General features: G+C 56.6%; 1 protein-coding gene across 8 annotated transcripts in view; it reads left to right on the top strand.

Moving 5' to 3' along the window:
• Positions 1-22,261, top strand: part of ANO1 (anoctamin 1) — a 139,651-nt gene that overhangs the window by 68,679 nt on the left and 48,711 nt on the right. For 4 of the 8 annotated variants that reach the window (XM_033121010.1, XM_033121009.1, XM_033121014.1 and 1 more), the window contains exons 3-9: positions 69-401; positions 12,196-12,294; positions 12,995-13,146; positions 14,893-14,947; positions 17,857-17,908; positions 20,221-20,286; positions 20,768-20,823. In XM_033121010.1, coding sequence (XP_032976901.1) covers positions 69-401; positions 12,196-12,294; positions 12,995-13,146; positions 14,893-14,947; positions 17,857-17,908; positions 20,221-20,286; positions 20,768-20,823 — 813 coding nt within the window. The remainder of the gene's footprint in view (positions 1-68; positions 402-12,195; positions 12,295-12,994; positions 13,147-14,892; positions 14,948-17,856; positions 17,909-20,220; positions 20,287-20,767; positions 20,824-22,261) is intronic. The other 4 variants (XM_033121013.1, XM_033121011.1, XM_033121016.1 and 1 more) reach the window with 1 other exon arrangement.

Below are 22,261 nucleotides of genomic sequence, written 5' to 3'. Positions count from 1 at the left end.
ACGTGCCCTGTGAAGACCCGTCGCGGACAACGTGACGGTGAGTGGCTTTGCCTTTTCTTCCCCCTCAGCTGCTGAACTCCTTGTCCGTGGACCCTGACGCCGAGTGCAAGTATGGCCTGTACTTCAGGGACGGGAAGCGCAAGGTGGACTATGTCCTGGTATACCATCACAAGAGGCCCTCGGGCAACAGGACTCTGGCCAGGAGGGTCCTACACAACGACAGTGCGCTGGCCGCCCGCAGCATCAAGCAGGACCAGCCGCTGCCCGGCAAGGGGGCCCCGGTGGGAGCGGGCGAGCCGCAGCCCCCAGCAGACTTCCACGAGGACGACAAGCGGTTCCGCAGGGAGGAGTACGAGGGGAACCTCCGGGAGGCCGGCCTGGAGCTGGAGCACGACGAGGACGTAACTATCCTGCTTCTTGTGGGCACGGGTGCGGCGGGGTGGCTGGCACGGGCCGTGCCGTGCAGGGACTGTCCTCGCTTTAAGCTGTTCTTAGAGAGGCGGACGACAAGCCTGCTCTGGTTGAGGTTGGGCACAGGTTGCTCCTGGGCGGCTTTGGAGGCCCCCGCCAGCCCCCTCCGGGCCACGTGTGCTCCAGGGAAGGGGCTGACCTAGCGATGATGACTTTTGGGGTCAAGGCATTTCCTGCTCTGGTCAGTTCCTTCCCTGGTCAGAGGGGCAGAGGACCGAATCCCCGGGGGGGGCTGCCTGGCAGTCGACCCTGGCCCTTCTCAGGGCCTCAGTTTCTCCATCTGTCAAATGAGAAGGTGGGTCTGACTGATCGCTGGGGCCCTCGTGCACTGAAACCCCTCGACAGTAACACTGTTTTCTGGACCTCTGTTCCCTGGCAAAGCCTGAGAACCTTTCTAAGGGAAGGATTTCGGGGGAGAGCAGAAAGCCGACACCCTGGTGAGCAGGGCTGCCCTGGTGATGGAGAGAAGGACTTGGGCAGCCCTTGCTTTGCTGTTGCTTCCCCACCACCCCCTGAACCTCTCTGTGCATGGGGCCCTGCCTTCCATGAGCACTGGGGGACAGGCCCCCAGCCCAGCGAGCCCTCCCTGTGCTTGTTAACTGAGAATCAGCGAAAGTCCCTCCAACACTCTAAGAGCAGAACAAGGGGTCAGCAGGCTAACTGAGAAGGTCAGCAGCCACCCGTGAGTGTGTAAAGTAACAGCTGGTATCGATTTGCTATTCCATTGATGAGACCCACCGTGTCCTTAAATAACGAATACCTGTGGGGGTCAGTTAGGGAGCCCCGGGTGTGAAGTCTATTTCATGCCGAGTTCGTAGGACTTCCCCTGAAAGCAATAGACGTGCATGGCGGGGGGTCTTTCTACCTTGAGCTTGTGGTCCAGGGACCGTGTGATCCCCACGGAGCACCTCTCTGGGTCCCGTTCACCTTTGGAGGTGGGCTGCCTGCCTAGCAGCGTGGTGACTTCTGCCGCAGGGACATTGGAGTTTCGAGGGTGTGTGAGGGGCCTTAAAACACGCTGACGATCTGGAAGCAAAGATTCGGTCCTGACGAGGTTACAGAGAACCTCTGTGCCTGAGTTGGGACAGCAGCTGCAGGCAGGTGTGTGTTGGCATTTCTGTGGCTTGAGCTGGGGCCACTCGGAGGAGAGCAGGCGATTCTTACTGATCTTTTGCATTATTGTGTCCGGCCAGCCCTACGACTTTTTGCAGGAACAATGCTGCTACTATGCAGACCTGCCTTCCGCATGTCGTTGTATAACTGGAGGAACAGACGGGCTCCATCCGAGGCAGGAGAGGCGTCTCACGGGAGCTGGGGCTTTCAGAGCTGTGGCCTTGAGCTCAGTGCGATGTGTGCTTTGTCTATTGACCAAGGGATTTACTGTCTGTCACTGTCGTTCTTTCCTGGCTACAATGATGCAGCCTCACGAGGCTTGAAAGGACCTCCGAGGTCTGGTCGTGCACACTGCCCCGGCCAGATCCCAGACTCTCTATCTGTCCTTTGCAAGGTATCGAGCTATGCAGGCCTCAGTTTCCCTGTGTGTCAAATGGAAATAACAGTAGTGTGTTTACATCTCTGGGTTATCGTGAGTAAAGTGCAAAGTGCTTTACTCGGAGTCTGGCACGCAGCAAATTCTTCCTGAGTGATGTTAATATTATGTCAGATATTATTACTGCTCATACGAAAGTGGGCATAGCAGTGCCCGGGAAGGAGAAGAGAGCCGTATCTTTTCAAAAACTTCATATTCTCCATTATGACTTTGACATAACAAGCAAACGTAAAGACTTTAGTTACTGTCACCAAGAAAAGATCTAGTGCTCCCTAGAAGGGACCAAAAACTTCATTGATAATTTGGCTCTGTAGCTAATCAGCCGTGGATCGGGCCATTTTTAATAAAAATGCTACGGTGGTGTAGACTAGATGGTTCGAGTTGGCCAGGCAGCTGCCGTTGAGCGTGTGCCCTCTCCCCGTGGAGTCTCCGCCATGTACCACGTTGTAGAAGGGCCCCTGTAATTCCGCAGCTCTCCCCACAGTGAGCCAGGCCCAGGGTGGGCGGGGAAGCCTTCATCCCCTGCAGCCGGCCCAGAGCTCTCCCCTGCTCTCCCAAGACCAGCAGGACCAGAGTCCATTCAAAGGCCACTTGGGTGCATGCCTCTTTGGAGGTGTGCGTAGGCCCCTGCCAGTGTGATTAGCGGAGAGTGGCTGCCACATTTATTTCAGATGGAGAGCTGCCCCTGTGAATGAGCCGGCCCCGGGGGTTATGTATACTCGGATTACAGGGAGTGACAGGCTTTGCAGTTCTGGAAATAAGATAGCTCCGAGAGAGCCCAGTTGCACGGTCTTACCCAATTTGATGCAGAATTGGGGGCTCATGTGCACTTTCCTGGGGAGAACCATCCGGTAGGTGCTCAGATGCTCAGTGACCCCAAAAGATGAGGGATCGTTGCTTCTCAACCGCGGTGTTGTTGGCGTGTCATATCGAGCAGCATCCCTGGCCTCTCTCTGGCCAGTAGCATCCCCACGTCATGCCGCCAAAAACGTCCCCGGAGATTGCTAAATGTCACCTGTGGCGCAACATTGAGAAGCCCTGCTTTAATGACTGGACAAGGGGGCAAAAGGGAAAGAGGGAGGCACAGGGGACAAATAAACAAGGCCTCCTGGCAGCCCCCTCCTGAACCGTCTGCCGGCCCAGGCTTCTGCGGCTGTGACCAGACAGCCGTGTGGAGGTCACCAGTGGCACAGACGTGACCTGCCTTTGCTCCCAGAGGGGCCAGCGCGTGTGTTATGCTGTGCCGCTCTCGGCAGAGTGGGCTATGAGCCCCACGCAGTTGGGGCCTCTCTGGGCTTGCCTTTCCCCCCAAGTCAGGAGGTTTATTTTTGTGACATCCGTGATGACATGTGGAAGGCCAGCCCTGCTGAAGGCACAGTGGGCCAGTTCGTAGGGACATATAATGGTTCATCTCCTGGGGCTGCCACAACAAATGGCCACAAACTGGGTGGCTGAAACAACACAAGTACCTTTTCTTCATTTCTGGAGGCCAGGAGTCTGTGATCAGGGTGTCCACAGGGCCCTGCCTCCCCCCGACCCCCCAAGGCCCCAGGGGAGGGTCCTTCCTGCCCCTTCCGGCTTCCGGGTCTCCAGGCACTCCTGGCCGTGGCTGCGGCACTCCAGCCTCTGCCTCCGCCTTCACACGGCCTCCTGTGTGTATCTGTGTGGTCTCTCCTCTTCTTATAAGGTCACCAGCCGTTGGATGTATGGCCCCACCTAACCTAGTATGACTTTATCTTAACCTAGTGACATCTGCAAAGACCCTACTTCCAAATAAGGTCCCATTCAGTCACAGAGACGGGCCGTTAGGACACGGACATCTCTTTTGGGGAGACCCCATTCACCCCACCACAACAGCTGAGACTAGAGTGGTGATCTCGGGGAGGGGGGGTCCAGCCTTGGCCGCAGGGCCCTGAATGTGCACGGGAACTCCCTGTGGTCCTGTCGAATGTGGGCTCTGACTCAGCAGGCCCGGGGGGGGGGGGGCCCAGGACTGAGTTTCTGACCTGCTCGCAGGGCGCGCGGAGGCTGCTGATCCGGAACCCCACTTTGAGGCGTGAGGAGGGTGCGAGCCTTCTTCCCCACGTGCCCGCAGAGGCATCCGCAGAGAAGGGCCCCCAACATTTAAGCCCCCGATCCACTGCTCGGCACCCCAAAGGAAGCCCTGGACAGAGCCCCCAACACTGGCCTGAGCGCCTGGGCTGAGTGCCTGGGCTGAGCGCCTGGGGAGGGGGGCGGCTGGTGTCTGAGAAGCACGCTGGCAGCTTAAGGGACGATGCTCTGTTCCTAGCCCCCCTCTTCCCCGCATAGGACAGAGAAAGGTTGAGCCTGGCCAACAGGCTGTGACTGCCGTTCCCCCATTCTCCCCCTCCCCACTACCCTCACCCAGGCACTGTGTGCTCCGAGGAACCTAATTTGAAAACTGCTCCCCAGGACACCTGGAAGACAGAGACCCACCCTGGGTGTCACGATAGGCTCTGGCGCCTTATTCAGAGGACGGCCCTAAAAGAAGATTTCACACATGAGGGGGTCCAAGAGGGGTCCCATTAGAGACCCCCTAGGACAGCACGCATGATAGGAAATGACGGGAAGAAAAGAGTCACTGAGGCAGAGGCCCAGCCTTCCTTCTCAAGGAAAATCCCCCCTTTTTCTCCCCTATCCCTCTGACAGCCGTGGGCTCAGCGTCCAGGGTTCCCATCAAATGGACGAGAGAGCTTTGAGCCAACAACTAAAACCCATCAGCATTTTTCAAGTCCAACCTCAAAGCCCGCTGGACATTATTTATGTCCATGGGTCATTGCCGAGAAGGCCACACACTAAAATCCTGGCTGTGTGTGCTGGGGGTGGCCGAGGCCCCCCACTGCCCTGAGATTGAACCTGACCCCAGCTTTCGCAGCATTGTGAAGGCCACGGACACTAGAACCCTATAAAGTCGGTCTGCTTTCATGCTGTCATGCGGGGTTCACCGTGCGCTGCAGCTGGCTGGCTCGTTCCTGGGCACTCCTCCCACGGAGCCGGTGGGGTCCCTCGGCGCATCTGCTTCCCATCTTCGTTATTGTGAGTGTTCCTTTTGAGAAAGGAGTGAGGAACTGACTGTGGGAGAATGGCTGGTCAAGCTTCAGGGTGCCGGCTGCCTCGTGGGCCGGTGGAGACCTGGGCTCGGGGCTCCCCGTGCAGTTTTAGATCCCCTCGGCCACTGCCTGGCTGAGCAACTTCAGATGAAGGCTGGACCTCAGTTTTTCCATCTGTAAAATGGAGGTGACGGCATTTCCTTCCTCAAGGAATGGTGGGCAAGAGCTGAGAGGAGCGTTAACAAGCCTCTCCCGCAGCCCTCGGGCCCAGACGACCCATCGCAGCTCCTGCCCGTCTTCCTGCCAGTTGGGAATCAGAAGGCAAATCCAGGAATCCAGGAAAGGAAGGGTCTCCTTGCCTGTGGAGGCACCGCTAGGTGATGGAGGAGTGGTGGTGGTGGCAGTGCTGCTGCGGCCATGGTCACAGGGATGGCCTGGGGGCCTGGGCAGGTGTCCTCGGCAGTCCTGGGGTTCGGCTCCCTGTGGGGATGAGCTTGGCCCTTAGCAGTGGAGGGGGTGGGGGCGGCCCCTCCTCACAGCCCCGGACACCGAGGGTGGAGGGTCTTTGACTTTGAGGAACCTGAGGTCTAATCCCAACATCTCCATATATAAGGACCAATGAGCGACACACGTTCTCAGGGGACTTGTTGATTTGGACGCAGCCCCCACCCCACCCCGTGTGGGCTCCCTAACCCCACCATGAGAAGCTTGCGCAGGAATCAGATCCCTGTACAGATGGAAAGAAAGAAACTGAGGCTCGGAGAGGTGGGCAAGGAGACGGAGCCCATAGGACCTGACGGGGCAGGACTAGCCCTTGAACTTGAGTGCCAGCTCCTCGTGGAGTTTGCCCTGAACCATGGGGTCTCTAGCTCCCCACCTCCATTCCCAGGTGAGTGCCCCCCCGTGGGCCTCTCATATGAGGGGATGTTGAGGGCCTCTGGTCTAGTTCTGAAGCTACCATTTCTCCTTTCATAATTCCACCATTACACATTCATTTGTTTGGCACTAAAGTCTCTTAAATCTTCTGCTACAGCTTTTATACACCCGCCTGACTTCCTTTGGGCCTGTCTTGGTTTGTGGAAACACACTTCTTTTAAAGTGAATTCTGGACATTTTCTTTAAAGCCAAGTCTTTAAAGTCTCCCAAAGATGGTTGCACGGCTCTGCCTTGGTAACAGGTGGTTGAGGTGAAATCTGTGCCACTCTGGCTGCAGTTCTGATGTCCTCGTGTGTTCCAGGCCCTGGCATGCCAGAGTCGGCTCTTTCTGGCTCTTTAGGAATCTGCCAGCCAGTTACTAACCTTTGGGTAGCTTGCAGTAGGCTGTGGCAGGAGTATTTACACCATGGAAATGTGCAGAGCCACAGATCAGGACCAGTAGTTTGCTTGTTTGTTTGTTTGTTTTGTGTTCTCTCTGGGAAGCCAGGTTACCGGCATATCCTCGCTCTTCCTCACTGTCTTCTTTTCCTCGGAGGGGTTAACTATTTTCAAACATGTCTGTTGAGTTTTTAATTCTCGTTACTTTATTTCTGAAAGTTCTGTTAGGTTCTTTTCCACATTGGCTGTGTTATGTTTTAATAGTTTCCTGTCCTTTACAGAACCTTGCTATCTAGAGGTTTGTCTCTGTAAATGAGGTAATCACAGCTGATTTCTTATCCATCTAGTCCTTTCAGAACCCCAAGGTTGAGGGCTCTCTCCTGGGGTTCTCCCCCAGCCATCTTCCGGCCTGGTGGGCCTGGCTGTCCTGTCCACTGGTCACCAGCCTACATAACCCATGGCGGGGTCCCCAAGGCCTGGGAAGAAGGTGCTTTTGTCCAGAGAGACTTGGGGCTGTGGCCGTCACACATCCGAGGGCATTATAGATGGAACCACTTTGAACCAAGGTCATGGCTGAAGTCCCCAGGCCCACGATGGCTGTGGCCTTTGGGGCCATGATTTACCCGGTGGTTGTCGTCATCTCCTGTCCCTTCCCTTCTGTTCCTTTCGCACCGGGACTGCTGTCTTTGCAATTCCCTGGGTCATCTGGAAGTGTCATCTCCAGGGGACCCAGTTCCGTGGGGTCTCCTGTTAGACTCCCTACCTCGATGGGTCTGGGAGTAAAACTTCTGCCCCCTCCACCCCCACAGGCCAAGTGGCGGTGTCAACAGATGCCCCTGGGTCACTCCCCTGGGCCTGGCAGTGCCCTGTTGTCATCTCACCTCTTCAGCATCTTGAAGGCCACGACATTTCATTTCACTTCACTTCACTTTATTCTATTTTATTTTATCCAGCATTTTTTTTATCATTTTCCATGGGAAGGTGGTCTGAGTGATCCACCCGCCTGTCACAGAGCAGGCCTGTGAACGCGTATTTTCTGCTGATTTACCCACCATTTATTTCTTCAACCAGACAGGCCGTGGAGGCCGGACCCTGTGTGGAGGGCGGGGGGAAAGGCGCCCCCGGCCGGTCCCTCTGTGAGCTCCCGGACTCCCACAGAGACAGCATTTGCTGGACCCCTGGTTCGCTTGATGCATGTTGAAAGGACACCATGACCCTGTGAAGGCGTGACGGTGTGACGGTGCCCAAGTGGTCAAAGCCACTCCTCCCGGGCAGTGCAGACACGGTCAGCCGTAACCGCAACATAGAGAGTGCCAGTTAGTGGGCAGCCTCTCCACACAGAACCACACCCATGACTGAACATCTCCTGCCCTCTCCAGGGAGCCATCTGGGCGGAGGGCAGTCGGGAGCTTTTCAGGGCCAACCCCAGGGTTGGACTATAGGCCTTTCTCAGGCCCTTGTCCTTATGTATTAGAGTGGGCACCAGTTACCTGTCAGGAGGCTGGGGGGAGGTCCAAATGCCAGGGCTGCCCTCGGCTGGCGCACAGTAGGTACTCAGCAGGGACTGTCCCCCTCTTCCTTCACGGCTCACTCAGTAAATACCATTGAGCACCTACTCCATGCCAGGCTCTGTCTCTATCGTAAGGACACATCGGTCACCTAAACAGACAAATACAGCCCCCAGAACCAGCATTCTAGCTCACATCCATGTGGGAAGCCAGTGTGAACAGAAACAGCAGGCAGATGCCAGTGCCCCCGAAAACATGCCTCGTCATAAGGGACCAAGAGGGGACGAGGCACTGAGCATCACAGGCCTTAAAAGCCTATTTGCAGCAGGAAACTGAACCCTCCCAGAGGGCAGGGTCCGGGAGAGGACTGCACCCTCCCGCTCGGGCCTCCGATGCCCACGGGGGTGGTACTGTCCCCCTGGGAGCTGAGGACGGATGGAGAGAGCCTGGAATTTGCCCAGGCCCCCGTGGTGCCTGAGCCCGTCCTGGGCTGCCGGCCGCTTGTCTCAGGGAGGGTCTTTGTCTCCCTGCTGTGTGTGGCATGCACCCCAGGGCTTCCACATGACCATCGCTAGGACAGAGTCACACAGGACGCTGTCCAGGGTGACCCCGCCTAGTGGCACCATGACCCAGGGACCCCTAATTCCCTGATTTCAGGACTGTGCATGTATAGCGACAGGTGCCCTTCGGGGTGTGAGGTGTCCTGTGGGGTGAGGGTGGGGCTGAGGGGTAGTGCTGCAGATCCCTCGGGGAGCCAGGGGCCACCAGAAACGGCCACATTCGGCTCTTAGTGGTGCAAACCTTCCAGCAATTTCTGAGCCCATGCTTCCCCCACAGTAGATAGCCACGAATGGATGGGGGAGCCTGTGGTCCAGCCTGTGACTTAGAAGGTCCAGGGAGTATAGAGGGGACCCCTTAGTGTCTTCAACTACCATGAATGCACCACGAGGGTGTCTTGTTTGTTTGGTTTGTGATTTTCTTCTTCCTTCTGAAAGGAAAATGCTGGAAAGAGTTCTGGTGAGATCTCCCTTTGTGAGGTGGGCTTGGAATGGAGATTTAAATGTATTTAGTTTGTGCTGGGAGAGCTCTGCACAGAGGGGAGCAGTTCTCTCAGCCCGCCCTCCCTCCCATGTGGTTGGGGGCCATGTCAGGGCCCTGACTGTCCCCTCAGGGAGCCCTGGTCTGTGCCCTCCAAATCCCCCCCAGCACGAGGGCCAGAGTCAGGACAGAGGGTGCTCTGGGACCTCTGGCTGGTGGAAAAGGGGACCCTGTATCTCACGGTGTCTTCCTGCGGGGGTGGGCTGCCATCAAGCCGGGCACCACGTTTGCAAACGTCCCATGTGGGCTCTCGCTGAACTGGTCCCATGACCCTTTTCCTAAATCCACCAGATGTTTTCCTGGGAGAGACCCTGTTGCTCACGTAAACAGAGGAGCGTGTTTTCCCAGGGAGGCCGGCCGCGGCACCAGCTCCTTGACCATCAAGAGAAATCTCCATGGACTCGGAAGGATATATTTTGGGTCTTTGCGTGCAGATGAGCAGTGCTAGAAATAAACCTGGTCTGCAACAGGAAGAGACGGGCTCTGCCGCACGTGGGCTGTCCGTGGTCGCCTCTCTCTGCTCAGGGGTGCCCAACGAGGAGGGCTTGTGCCTCGGGGCCCGCCAGCGCTTCCCAGGGCTGGGGAGGCGGCTTCAAGCTTCTTGGCCAAAGGAGTTTGTGCTCCTAGTAGCTCTGGTCTCCGCTGCCTCATGGCTGGGGGCGGCGGGGCGGGGGGGGGGGGGTGGTGGGGGAAGACGGTCCTGAGCAGCGGCAGCAGCCCCTCATTGTCTGACCTCTCCCACCAGCTGAGAGGCTGGGTGCCAGGGGCTCCCCCAAATGTGCAGCAAGTTCTGTGTTGCCCAGATTGGCAGATGACGATATGGGGACTCAAAGCGGTTGAGTTATTTGCTCAACCTAAGGACCCTAAGTTGTGTGGCCTGGCCCAGTGCCCCCTACCCCGAGTCCCCCAGCCCGGGGCTGCTGTGTCGGGGCTCCAGGCGCCCCACAGGCGGGGCCCGCGCCGTCACACTTCCGAGTCCTTGTCCATTGGGTCCTGGTGCCTGAGCTCCCTGTTCCCGGCTGTATCCTGGAGCAGCCTCCAGCCCCAGCTTCTGGGCTCATGTTTCCGTGAAGTTTCTCGGACAGCTTAGCCAGACAGCCCTGTGCACAGACACCTGGGGGGCTTGAGCTGCAGCTCCGTGACTGGTGTAGCTGTGTGCTTCAGGAACCTTCTAAGTGCCTTTATTTGGAAGAAGTGTCTTTGCATATGTAAGTTAAGGATCTCTGGACCGGATCATCCTGGATTTAGGGTGGGCCCCAGATCCAATGATAGCAGTCCTTAGAAGAGAAAGCAGGGGGAGATTTGAAACAGATACATAGAGGGGAGGGGCCGAGTGAAGACTGAGGCAGAGATGGGAGGGATGTGGCCACAGCCCAGGGAAGCCTGGAGCCCCAAAAAGCTGGAGGAGGTAGGAAGGAGCCTCCCCTGGAGCCCCAGGTGGGAGCTCGGTCCTGCTGACACCTTGATCTCGGACTTCTGGCTCCAGAACTGGAAGAGAATGACTGTGTTTAGGCTGCCCAGTGTGTGGCCGTGTGTGATAGCAGCCCAGGAAGCGCCTGTGAGGAGCTTGCGTACTGCACCTCTGTGCCTCAGTTTCCTTAGCTCCAGAATGAGGACGGTGGAAGCGTCAGCCTGACAGGCTATTGTGGGGATCAAGTGAGTTAATGTCCGTGAATGTGTAAAGCAGAGGCTGGCACGCAGCCCTCACCATCATCACCATCACCATCAACTTTTGCCCACGCATTTGGCAGTGGGTCCCCGAGCCGGGGCTGCACAGGGAGGCCTGTGGAGGGGCACCAAAGCTGGGGTTCCCTGCTCCCTGGGGTGACATAGGACCTCAGTGTCAGTGTCCATAGAGGAGCAGTCAGCTGGGATTCACCCAGGAGGTGTGGGCTTGCCCTTCCCTTGGGAGGAGGAGGGAGCCCCAGTGGAGCTCGGAGTCAGGGAGGGTCCCCGTCCCCAGCAGGGCCCGACCACCTGGGGTCTCCTGGGTTCCTGTGAATGTCGGTTTCATGGGCTTCAGCTCGGGATCGTGCTGGGTGACTGTATTTGGCCCACTTGACTTTTTTTCCTTAAAAGCCATCTCCAGTGACTTTGGCTCTGCTGCTTTTCTTAAAAAACCTGCAAAGATCCCACGTGCGGTGCCCATACTCTCAGGCCGGTGACGTGACGTGGGGCCTGGAAGAGAGTGGCTGGCCTTGGGTTGGCCTGGCTCCATGGGTCCCGAGAGTGTCCCCGTGCCGGCCGTACCCTCCCTTCCCTAGCCTGGTCCCCTTTGGCCAAGACGCCCACTCAGTTCCTTCAGACTCAGTACTGTGGGAAGGAGAGGCAGAGGCAGGTCAGTCTGGGGGCAGCCTGGGCTCCCAGCCCCTGGGGGTCCCCTTGTGGATCCCACGGACTGCACTGCCGGAGGGCAGCTCTGCGCCGAGAAACCTTGTGTTTCGTTTGCTTTTTGTTGTAATGCCATCAACGCCACGGGGCACCCCAGTTATCTTAGGGCGACTGGAACGTCTGTTGATGTTGCATATGCCTTTGATGGGGAAACGTGTCATTGCTGCACTGATGCCGTTCACTTGATAAAGGGAATCTCCTAAACATGAGATCCAAGGCTGAGGGTGGGGGCGGGTAGAGACAAATGGAAAAGTAGGGGCATCTTGGATCAAGTTCGTGACTAAGAGTGCCGACTGGGCCTCGTGGCCTGCATTTCAATATGGGCTCCCACACCTGCTAGCTGCAAGATACTAGGTGTGCGGCTTGTCCCCCCAGAGGGAAGATGCCCAGCGGGGCCATCTTCACCATCACCTCCTTGTCCCTGCTCGGTGACAACAGGGCCCCCAGGTGGAGGCCGAAGGGCCTGGGCCTTGTGCTGTGAAAGCTCCCCTTTTGTGGAGGGGCTGCTCTGGGGCCCTCGGCTAACCCCCCTGAAAACTTCCCAGGGGTTGTGAAGTCTGGGCCCTCTGGCTCTTCACCGTTCCCGTGAGGCTCTACCCCGAGCTCCCTAGTGACATCTGCAAGGAGAGGATTCTAACAGCGCCTCAAAGCACCATCAAGAGGAGCCAGGGAGGTGACAGGTGGGAGCCGCCATGTGCAGCGGCTGACAAACTGTAGTTGCGCCAGAAGGTGAGAACGGTTTTCAACACAAGTGCCAGCCCAGGCTGACTGAGAACTTGTCTCCTTTTTCCAGACTAAGATCCACGGGGTTGGGTTTGTCAAGATCCACGCGCCCTGGAACGTGCTGTGCAGAGAGGCTGAGTTTTTGAAACTAAAGATGCCGACCAAGAAGGTTGGTGGTGACGCGTCTGCTCCGAGGCAGGTCTCCGGGTCCCAGTGCCACGCAGACACCATATAGTCAGATGCCGTCAGGAGGCTCTGAGTTGTCGTGAAAGCCAGTGAGCTTCAGCGACACCCAGGGAGGGCACTAGACCCCAGACCAAACCCACCAGGAGAGCACATGCTGTGAACACAAATACAACTAAACGTCCCGCTCGGGAGTTTCATACTTGTGGCGTCTCTGCTAGCTCATCAGGCTCATTTTAATTGCATTTCCTAGCTGGCTGGCGTTTTTCATTTTAATCTCTGAAAACGTTACAGCTCAGACGCTGTCTGACTGGGAGCCCCCCGAAGCTTAGCTGGGTGCGAAGAGGAAAGTGGGGGGAGGCTGTGCCCAGAGTAAGTCAGCCCCGCTCCTCAAATCCACTGGAATCCTTTGGATTACCTCTTTTGAAACAAAAACGAAGTTTGGGGGAAGTTTTCTGGAATGTATTATAGTTGTACTTTTGGCTGGGCTCTCCTGAAACGGCAGGCTTTCAGGGTTTGTCTGGAACCCAGGGGTGGAGAGGGGCATCCTGGCCCATACCGGCATGCTGTTCCCAGGACGTGCCATCCTGGTGGGGTGGGACAGTTCGGGGACCATCTGAGGATAGATCCCAAGGGTCACAGCTCAGCAGATGACGTGGATTCCTCCTTCCGGGTCTCATCTGCAGCTGTATCACATTAACGAGACCCGTGGCCTCCTGAAAAAGATCAACTCCGTGCTCCAGAAAATCACGGACCCCATCCAGCCCAAGGTGGCGGAGCACAGACCCCAGACCATGAAGAGGCTGTCCTACCCCTTCTCCAGGGAGAAGCAGCACCTGTAAGTGGAGACCCTCAGCCCTTCCCTGGAGGACCCTGCTGTGTGGTGATCTCCCCTGTACGTCGTCCATGACATGAGAAATGCAGGTTGTGGGATACAGTCCTCTGAAGGCCAAAGGGACTTCCCCATTCCCTGGAGAAGCGGTCATTTCAGCCCTTGGAGCCTGTTTTCATAAGACCTTGTAGTTGTTGAGCACAGAAGAGGTGCTGAAAATGCTTTCCAGGGTCACTGTTAACTGAGAGAGTAAGGGGGCAAATAGTCTTGTCGTTTTGCCAGGTGACACTGAGGAAAACTAGTGTAGACACGGCGGAGGGAAGGCATGGGCCTTGGATCACAGCCCCAAAGCAGTGGTCTGGGCACCCCTCCCTCCAACCCAGCTCTGTCCTTCTTGGGTCTGGTTAGTGGCCTCCTGGAGGCTCCAGGATGCAGGAGCTGAAAAGCAGCCCCAGCTGGAATCCTGAGGCCCCGGGGACTCGCAGCCAGCCAGGTTTCCTGGCAGTGCTGCACCTGTCTGGAACCTTCCCTCTTCCCTCACTCCCTCAGGGCAGTGGGGCGTAGCCACCTGGGTCGGTGGCTGCTGGGCAGAGCTAGAGCATGAGCAGTGGTGGGAAGAGAAGGCGTGGGCTCTGGGAACACCGTAGGACTTTGATGGGGAGCTCCTGGACAGCCTGGCCTCACGGGATGTGGAGAGCTGTGCACAGGCTCAGAACTGGGGCCTCTGCCTGGCAAATGTGGAAGTCGCAGAGCAGAGGCCACGTGCGTCACTCCGCCGTGTGTCCTGATCCTACTGGGATAAGAAATAGGGATAAGATAGTGGATCCAGCTCTGCTCCTTTCACCAACTCCAGGACAGAATTCCCGGGCATTAGAAGGACACCCTGCCCTCCAGACCCCCATGGCCCTGGCCTCCCTCGCTCTGCCCTGGACAACTCCCTTGGACCCCCTGGCCTGGCAAGGCAGGCTCACCTCCAGGTTCCATGGGGACACAGGCCCCCACAGCCACCCTCCCCAACTCTACCTTGGGGAGTGGGTGACCTTTCCCACAGATGTCCCTGTGCCCTCAGAAAGCCACAGGTGATGTCCGTGCAGCCCCCAGACCTCATGACCAAAGCCGTTTGGAAGTTACAGGGAGATTTTCCTTTTTTAAACAATGTTAGTGGGGAGTGTTGGGGGACAGTGTGTTTTTCCAGGGCCCATGAGCTCCAAGTCGTTGTCCTTCAATCTAGTTGTGAAGGGCGCAGCTCAGCTCCAAGTCCAGTCGCTGTTTTCAATCTTTAGTTGCAGGGGGCGCAGCCCACCATCCCATGTGGAAATTGAACCGGCAACCTTGTTGTTGAGAACTCACGTGCTAACCACCTGAGTCATCCGGCCGCCCCATGAGATTTTCTTAAATATTGGAAGTGTGTTGGTGAAGTGATACCATCCCCACACCCAGCAGTAGTGAGACAGAGACCAAAAACTGGCCACTAATTTTATCATCAGAAGGAGACAGGACCCTTGAGGGGGAGGTCTGAGCACACTGGCCATTAGGGTTGCTTCCCACCTCTGTAGGTTTCCCAGCCTCCCAGAGGGGTGGGGGCAGAAGAAACAGACTGTTCCAAGTGCCCAGGTCGCGTCACACCTGGCCTGCAGTTTCACCGATTTCACAGTTGCTGCTCATGGGGACAGAGTGCTCCCCAAGGCCTTAGAAACCTGGAGAGCTGACTCCCGTGATCTGTGTCTCTTTTTCTTCCCGGTATTTCAACAGATTTGACCTGTCTGACAAGGATTCCTTTTTCGACAGCAAAACCCGGAGCACAATAGTAAGTGTCGTGGAGGGATTTGCTCGTCACCAGCAAGGTGGCCCCGGGGAAACTGATGATAATTTCATTTTGGAGAAATTCCTCCGGGTGGAAGAGGCTCTAATTGTCTGTGACTGAAATAATTAGAATAATATAACCAAGAGGGCTGCGTGGGGCCCAGGGGATGGCCCAGCCCAGGCCGGAGAGGAGGAGAGGAGATACAGCAGGAAAGAGGCAGAGGGGTTCCTTGGGTGATTTTCGCGGGGTCCAGTGTGTGCCGCTCCCGACCCACCTCCCCGGCCTCCTTGCCTCCCGCCTTGTACGCTCCTAGCTGGCGGGCCCCAGACCCTGAGGTTGCCCAGCAGGCAGGCCTGGCAGGAGTGATAGTGTTGGGGTAGATATCTGGGGCTTTGCCAGGCGAGCTGACTGAGGTTTGAAACCTGATCAGGCCACCCTACCCTATTCAAGGTATTGGTTGAATGTTTATGCATTGGCTGCCAACTTGTCTGCTAGCCAGGCTGGGCCGTGCACGGCTCAGGACCCAGCTTTTATCTAAACAAGAAATGAACCTCGCAGCCAAGCCGTTGTTGCTGCTCTCTCCTCCTGCCCCGAAAGCCCAGCCTAGTGGGGTGAGGTGCAGAGCTTGACCTTGAGTAAATAAGTGCCTCTCATGGCCACATCCTGAGACTGGCAGGTGGCCAGGTGAGAGAGTGGTGCAGGTCCCATTGGCGTGAGGGGCTCAAGGCCGCTGCCAGGACAGGCAGATCCGGGTACCGTCACCCTTCATTCCCTCCCAGCCTCGTGACCTCGGGAGTCACTGAGCCGGCACCTGAACAATGCTGACCCTGGCTTTCCGGTCAAAGGGCGGCCATGTGCCCCCACCAAGGGTAACCAGGATGCAGTTCCAGGAACAGAGCTGCTGCTGTGATTTTTATTATTGACCGTGTTGCTGATTAATTTTAGCAATTAAATCGCATAATTATAAACCGCAAGGAACTTGTTTATGCAAAATTATCAGCCGCCTGATATAGCTTGGGGTTGACGTGTCCACAAGAGGTGATCCCTGTCCCTCAGATGTGGAAGAACCAGCCCCAGTTTTAACCTGGATGGTTTCCCTTTCCTGCACTGGTGTGAGATACAAGACAACGGCCAACTGAATTAACTGAGGCACGTGCCCGTGTTCCAACATGCATGTCCACCCCATCTTTTTACATTATCTGAGGCTGCCAAATGCTCCCCAGAAACACAGGCCAGATGCTTGCTGTCGGGGAGGTGGCCGAGGTGGGGGACGGGGGAACATAGGTGAATCGAAAGCTCCAGCCCCCATCTCATTGGGGATCTGCTATAAAATTGAGTTCAGTCCGTGATCCGCAAGAAAGCTTGGGGTGAGTTCGTTACAGGCAAAGGTATTGAAATGCAACAGCACCTCCGGCCTCCTTCCCTGAGCTCCTGGCATCAGGGTCGCCCAGTGTGCCAGTAGCTAGGAGTTGGGAAGAGCAGGGGAAAGATCCGAAGTGCTGGTCTCAGGACTTAGGCCTTCCGCTTTTGGGCGCTAGGTAGCCAGAGAAGGGCATGGGGCAAAGTTCAAGATGCAGTCAGATCTGTCCTTCAGAGGTCACTGCCCGTGGCCCGCTGCGGGAGGCAGATGGAAAGCCGATGCAGAGTCACAGCAGCAGTTGTGAATAGGGTTGTGATGGGAGGCGGTGGTTATAAGGGGATCCTCACGGTCAGGAAGAGGCCACCGGTTAGGTTTGGGGGGGCAATGGGGAGGGAGCCATCTGAGTGCTCCATTCATTCATGCCTTCACTCATTCCTTCATTCAGTGGGCAGTTATTGAGCACCCACCACGTTTCTAAGACCGGGTGGGAAGAGGCAATAGGCACATTTATAATAGGGCAGGTGGTGGAATGCACTTCAGGACAAGACAGCAGAGTCAGAAGGCAGAGTGAGGCAAATGGTGGGTGCTCTGTGGCCTGTGAAGTTCCCCCTAATTAAAGCTCAGGGGGCAAGTGCTTCTAGCAAAAGGAACAGGCAGAGTGGAGGCCCTGAGGCTGTGGAAGAGGGTTTGGTGAGTGAGAGGAGGAGCCAGGAGGCTGGAGTTGCTGGAACAGACAGAGATGGGGGGAGGTCAGCCAGTCGGGTCGGGGGAGCTCCTGGAAGGCCGTTGGCCTTGCCCGAGTGAGTGGGAGCGCAGAGGGTTCCGAGGGGGATTGGTGTGCTCTGACCCGCACCTCTATCGTGTAGGGCCGATTATTTTCATCCCATTTGGCAGGTGGGGAAACTGAGGCACAGGGTGGTGAGATAGTTTGCCCAAGACCACACAGCTACAAGTGGTGGAGCCAGAACTCAGACCCAGGCAGGTAGACTCCCCAGCTGGGGCTCCTGAGGCCGCCAAGCTAAATGTTTCATTAGTGAAGAGGGCATGGAACTGGGATGCTGTGTGGCTGTTGAGGGGGGCTTCTGCCAGACACCCCACACTCTGCTGCCTCCTCACACAGTTTGGAATGGAATCCTGAGACTTGCCCCTGGGTTTCTAGAACATTCAGGGCTGTACCCGGGCGTTGTCCTATTGGCTGTGTCCTTGTACCTCCAAATTCCAACTCACCTCTCAGCTGTAGGAATAATAGCCCATCAAGCAAGGCACCTGGGACAACTCCTAACCCTGAACAGCAGCGTGACACAGGGGCGATGCTGCACGAAGGGAAGTATCCCGTGGACCCCTTCGAGACATACTTACTTATCCCTGAGAACATCGAGCCCCTGAAGCTGCTGACCACGCATCCTCAGAAAAGTCTGCCGCTGTCCCTGGAGAGGGGTGGGAGGTCATCACTAGTCACACTCGACCACGTCCCTTCTCGGCGATCGCACGGCAGTTGCTGCATGCCATTGCAGCCTGAGTGATGGTCCGCCCCTTTTTGTCTCCACACTAGGTCTATGAAATTCTGAAAAGAACAACGTGTACCAAAGCCAAGTACAGCATGGGTAAGGACATTTTTGGGGCTTGACATCAGTGCTGGTTTTCCCAGGGGTAATCTTGCCTCAGAATCATCTCCGTGGGGGGTGGGCAGCCCCCTTGGGGTTTCTTAGAGGGTTTTGATTTAAGCCTGTGTGACAGTTTCAGACAGGAGAGCCGTTCCAGGACCGAGGGGCCGTTTTACCAAAGCCTGGCACTTTTTACTCCCAGGTCTGCCTCTCTTTGTCTGGAGGCATTTGTGGTGGTGTGTGGAGACAGACACGCGTGGTAAATCCTGGCTTCTGGAAGCTGTAGGGGAACCAGGTGTCTTAACCCTCTCTTGTCCCTCACAATCCAGCAGGAAGTTGTTAGGGTTCCAGCTGGGGCGACGGCCCAAAGCAGCACCCTAGGCTGGATGCAGCCAAGCAGGCTCATGGGGTGACGCAGCCCCACAGCAGGCTTTGCTGGAAGGCACTCCCCTTGACACACGCCCTGATTCCAGAAGCTGCCACAGGACCACCCCAGCCAAGCTCCTCGGGTCTCAGTTTACAGAACCCCTGAAGCCACAGATGCACAACCTTTGTGATTAAAGCCTGTGGACGGGAACTGCCCCCACGCGGGTGTTTGCTAACGTGGAACATTTCAGAGCAAAGGAATGCCTTTCTCGCCTTTCCCTCCTTCTCCTCGAGTTGTGTTATGGCCGGACAAGCACTGTGCTAACAGTTCCATAAGGGACTGTAGGAGTGTCTCAGGTCCCAGGGCTGTGGCTGCAGGGCTGCAGGGCAGGCCTGGTAAGGGCCTGAGTCTGTGCACCCTTCCGGGAGAGAGGGTCCTTACACACGCATCTGTCTTCCTGTGGAGGGAGAGACGCCATGGGCGGGGAAATGGAGAACAAGAGAAGGAGTAAAATACTCAGCAGCTGAAGGCCCGGGGACAAGCCCAGGATACAGGGCAGAGAGGATGAACCCTCCAGGGTCAGGTGGGCTGCGTGTCCCCAGGCTGGTATGGCTTCTGGCCGGTCACAGGGACACCCTTCCAGGCCTGATATTTCTAAGCTGTACCCCGAGACAGTGGGAGGGGAGGCCCTCATCCAGGGGTTAAGGGGAGCCCAGGAAAACTGTCCCCATAGGCCTGGCCCACCTCCGACAGAGGGAGAGCCTCCAGAAGGGCCCAGGTCACCAGAGTGGGGAGGAAGCGTGGTCCTAGTCCCATGCTGCGTCCGGACCTCAGCGTCCCCGTGGGGCCCCTCGAGGCCCTCTGCGAGGAAACTGCCGTGGTTGCTGTGAAGGTTTGCAAAGAGTCCAGGGTCTGAGGGTTGATCTCGGGAACTGAACCCTTTCCGGGTGCTCCCTGGGGGTAGGCGCTCTGTTCCTGCCCGTTGTCTGGCAGGGCTGGTTCCCAGTGCCGGGTGACAGAGCAGATGGATTGAGGGGCCTTCTCTGCACCCCCATTTCATGTTATTGCCTTGCCCGTAGGCCATGCGGGCCTCTGAATCATTCATTCAACTCGCAGCAAGTGATGGATTCTGTCACACGCCAAGCCTCTTCTCAGGAGCTCCCTGCCCTCAGGGGGTCTGTATTCCGGGGTCGGAAACACATAGTAAATAGTCAGATAAACCAGAACCCAACCTGGCAGTTGAAGGGGATGGGGATCGCTTGGGGGATTAGGAGCAGTGGTTGGAGAAGGCCTAGACCTGAAGAATGTGAGGGGCGAGCCCTGCAGACAGGGCAAGCAGCCTGCACACTGGCAGCTCCTGGGAGAACAGGGAGGAGGAGACTACCTGGACCAGACCCCATGTCCGTCTTTTACTGCAGGTGAATGTCTCACTCATGTGTGACTTTAGCCACGTGCTCCCACCTCTCTCTAATCATCTCTCAGGTGCCCTGACCAGTCCAGATCACTCACCAAGGAAATGGTCTGTTTTTAAGCGGACTTCAGAAAGTCACTCTCCCACCACTTTCACAGTAGCAGAGAGTGGACCAGCCAAGCCCCTGAAAAATCTGACTCACTTATTACATAGAAAGCCTCTTGGGCAAGGCAGAGGGTTCCGTGACTAACAGGGGCTTCATGGAAACTTCTCAGCGGCGCTGTCCCCCAAGGATGTGTGTGGAGCAAGACCAGACTCCCAGGAACTCTGTTCCCATGCACTGCTGCATCTGCCTGGCGCCTGAATCCACACCTTCGGAGTCCAGGAGGTGCAGGGCCTGGGGTCTGCAAATAAGAGCCTGGCTCTCATCCCACTGCCCCAGGAGCACTGGACCACAGTGCACTTTCTCCCCCAAATGCAGCTTTGATCCTTTCAGGCCCTTTTGCATGTAACTAATAGCCGATGTATAAACAGGGCAAGGAGAGGGAAGAAAGAAGGACTCTGCCCTTTTAAATAAAAGGCGAAAATGTGGTAAATATGGTAAGTGCCTCTGCCCCAGCACGGGGCCCACAGGCCTCCTCTTTGGCTTTTCCAATCAACCTAAAATCTAATTCCAAATTGTATGTGTGTTTCTGACACCATCAATTTTCCCATCATAGTTTTCTCATGATTCAGCTTTTCTAACCACTTAAAATCCATCTTTCTGATCTGCAGGCTTGCCCTCAAGCAGGCGGGGTAGTTGGTGAATTGCAGGTTTGGGGGTTCCTCCTTCCTCCCAGACGTAACTTCCTCTTGGGGTTTCCTCTGTGTCTTCCTAATTCTGCCAATAGAGCATGTTTTTGTCATCTAGTCGAACCCGGGGAGGAAACCCCAGGAAGGTTGCTGGGCTCTGCGCAGCCAGGTGTGGTTCGCTTTGAGAAAATTCTCGGTGATTGAGACAGTCCTGGGACCGCGCTGATGGAACGAGTTGCAGCGGGGGACGTGCCTGGTCCATAATCCTCTCTCTGCCTTTATTTTTAAGGTATCACGAGCCTGCTGGCCAATGGCGTTTACTCGGCGGCCTACCCCCTACACGACGTAAGTGGCCTGGACCCACAGCGGATGCCTGCCATCCCCACGGGCCACGCCTCCCCCAGCCAGGGAGCTCTACTTATCCTGTGGTCTGGCTTCCTGCTTTGGTTCTCCCTTAAATGTCAATTGTGCCCAGGCCTTCTCTGTTCCCTCAGGTGGGGACTGAGAAGTTACCCGCGGGCCCGCCGTTTCTTGCCGAACACTTCCACCCAAACAGGGACGTTTGTGGCAGAAACACTGCGGCCAGCTGGGCATGAAATGTCGTCCCTGGCCTCTCCGGGTTGGCCAATCACCAGGGCTCCATATGTCTCTGTCTCCTCAGAGCTAGTGGCCAGCTTCCTGAGCTGAATCTCCAAATCCCGCTGGGATCTTCCTGACAAATATAGCCCGTGGCCATGGCCGCGTGTTGTCTTGGCTTGGGATAGAGAGAGCGAGATGATTTTCTTCTTATTATCTCTATGGAAACAGGGACTAGAGGTCAGCAGGGCACTGGGAATGGCCCTGAGGCCCGAGCAGTGTGGGAAGCCCGGACAAAGGACCTCTGGAACTTTCCAAATTGTGTTACTGCAAAGACTAGGAGCCGAGAAGCTGGAAAGAGAGGGCGGGCCTGGGGGCCGGGGACCCGGATTCTGGCCCCGGGCACTCACTCGGCATCCTTGAATGGAGGCATTGCCTTGTTGTCTCGGAGCCCCAGCCTTCCCACCTGCGAGTCGGGAATGATACCTGCCCTGTCCCGTGGCCAGGGCCGCAGGGGGTGTCAGAGGGAATACAGAAATGAAAGGATGTTCAGGCACACAGGACTGGACAAACAGAGGGTGCCAGCACAGCAGTGCGCCACCCCCTGGACCATGACCTGCGGCCCGGCCCCTTGTCACGCACTGTAGGAACCTGGGGTCGACGGACCAGCTCTCCCACATTTGTAACTTCCTGTTTGCTGCTCCTTCTGCCTGCAATGCTCTTCCTTGCCACTGCTGCCTAGACAGCGCCTCTCCACTCCCCAGGGCAGACTCAGCATCACATCCGCTCCAAGCTTTTCCTTGTCCCCCCTTCTCCGGCACAGTTGATCTCTTCCTTCCTCCTCTGGGCTTCTGATGCTCCCTGTCCCACAAAGACACCACTGTTTGGGCACCACTCCTTGTAAGTGTAGCTCATGAAAGCCCCACGCTCGTTCCTAGTGGGCGCTCCATAAATGCGGTGTTGATTTGGGTTGGATCTTCTCAAGTTGCCTTGGTGAGTGACCTGTTGGTGGACAATATTTCAAGGGCAGGGTTCAGGCCCCGCAGACCCTGGCCGTCACTCCCGGCTCCTCCCGAAAAGCCTAGGTCCTCTGGCTCTCCTTCCAGGGTCCTTTCCAGCTGGATGATGGACTTGGGGCATCTTGAGGGAATATAGAATTTTACATCCATGAATTTTCCATGCACTTGAAGGGCACCCGCCTCCTTAA

This window comes from Rhinolophus ferrumequinum, chromosome 11 (genome assembly GCF_004115265.2).
Source record: "Rhinolophus ferrumequinum isolate MPI-CBG mRhiFer1 chromosome 11, mRhiFer1_v1.p, whole genome shotgun sequence".
Classification (NCBI taxonomy): domain Eukaryota; kingdom Metazoa; phylum Chordata; class Mammalia; order Chiroptera; family Rhinolophidae; genus Rhinolophus; species Rhinolophus ferrumequinum.
This window is presented reverse-complemented; position numbering and strand designations above follow the sequence as displayed.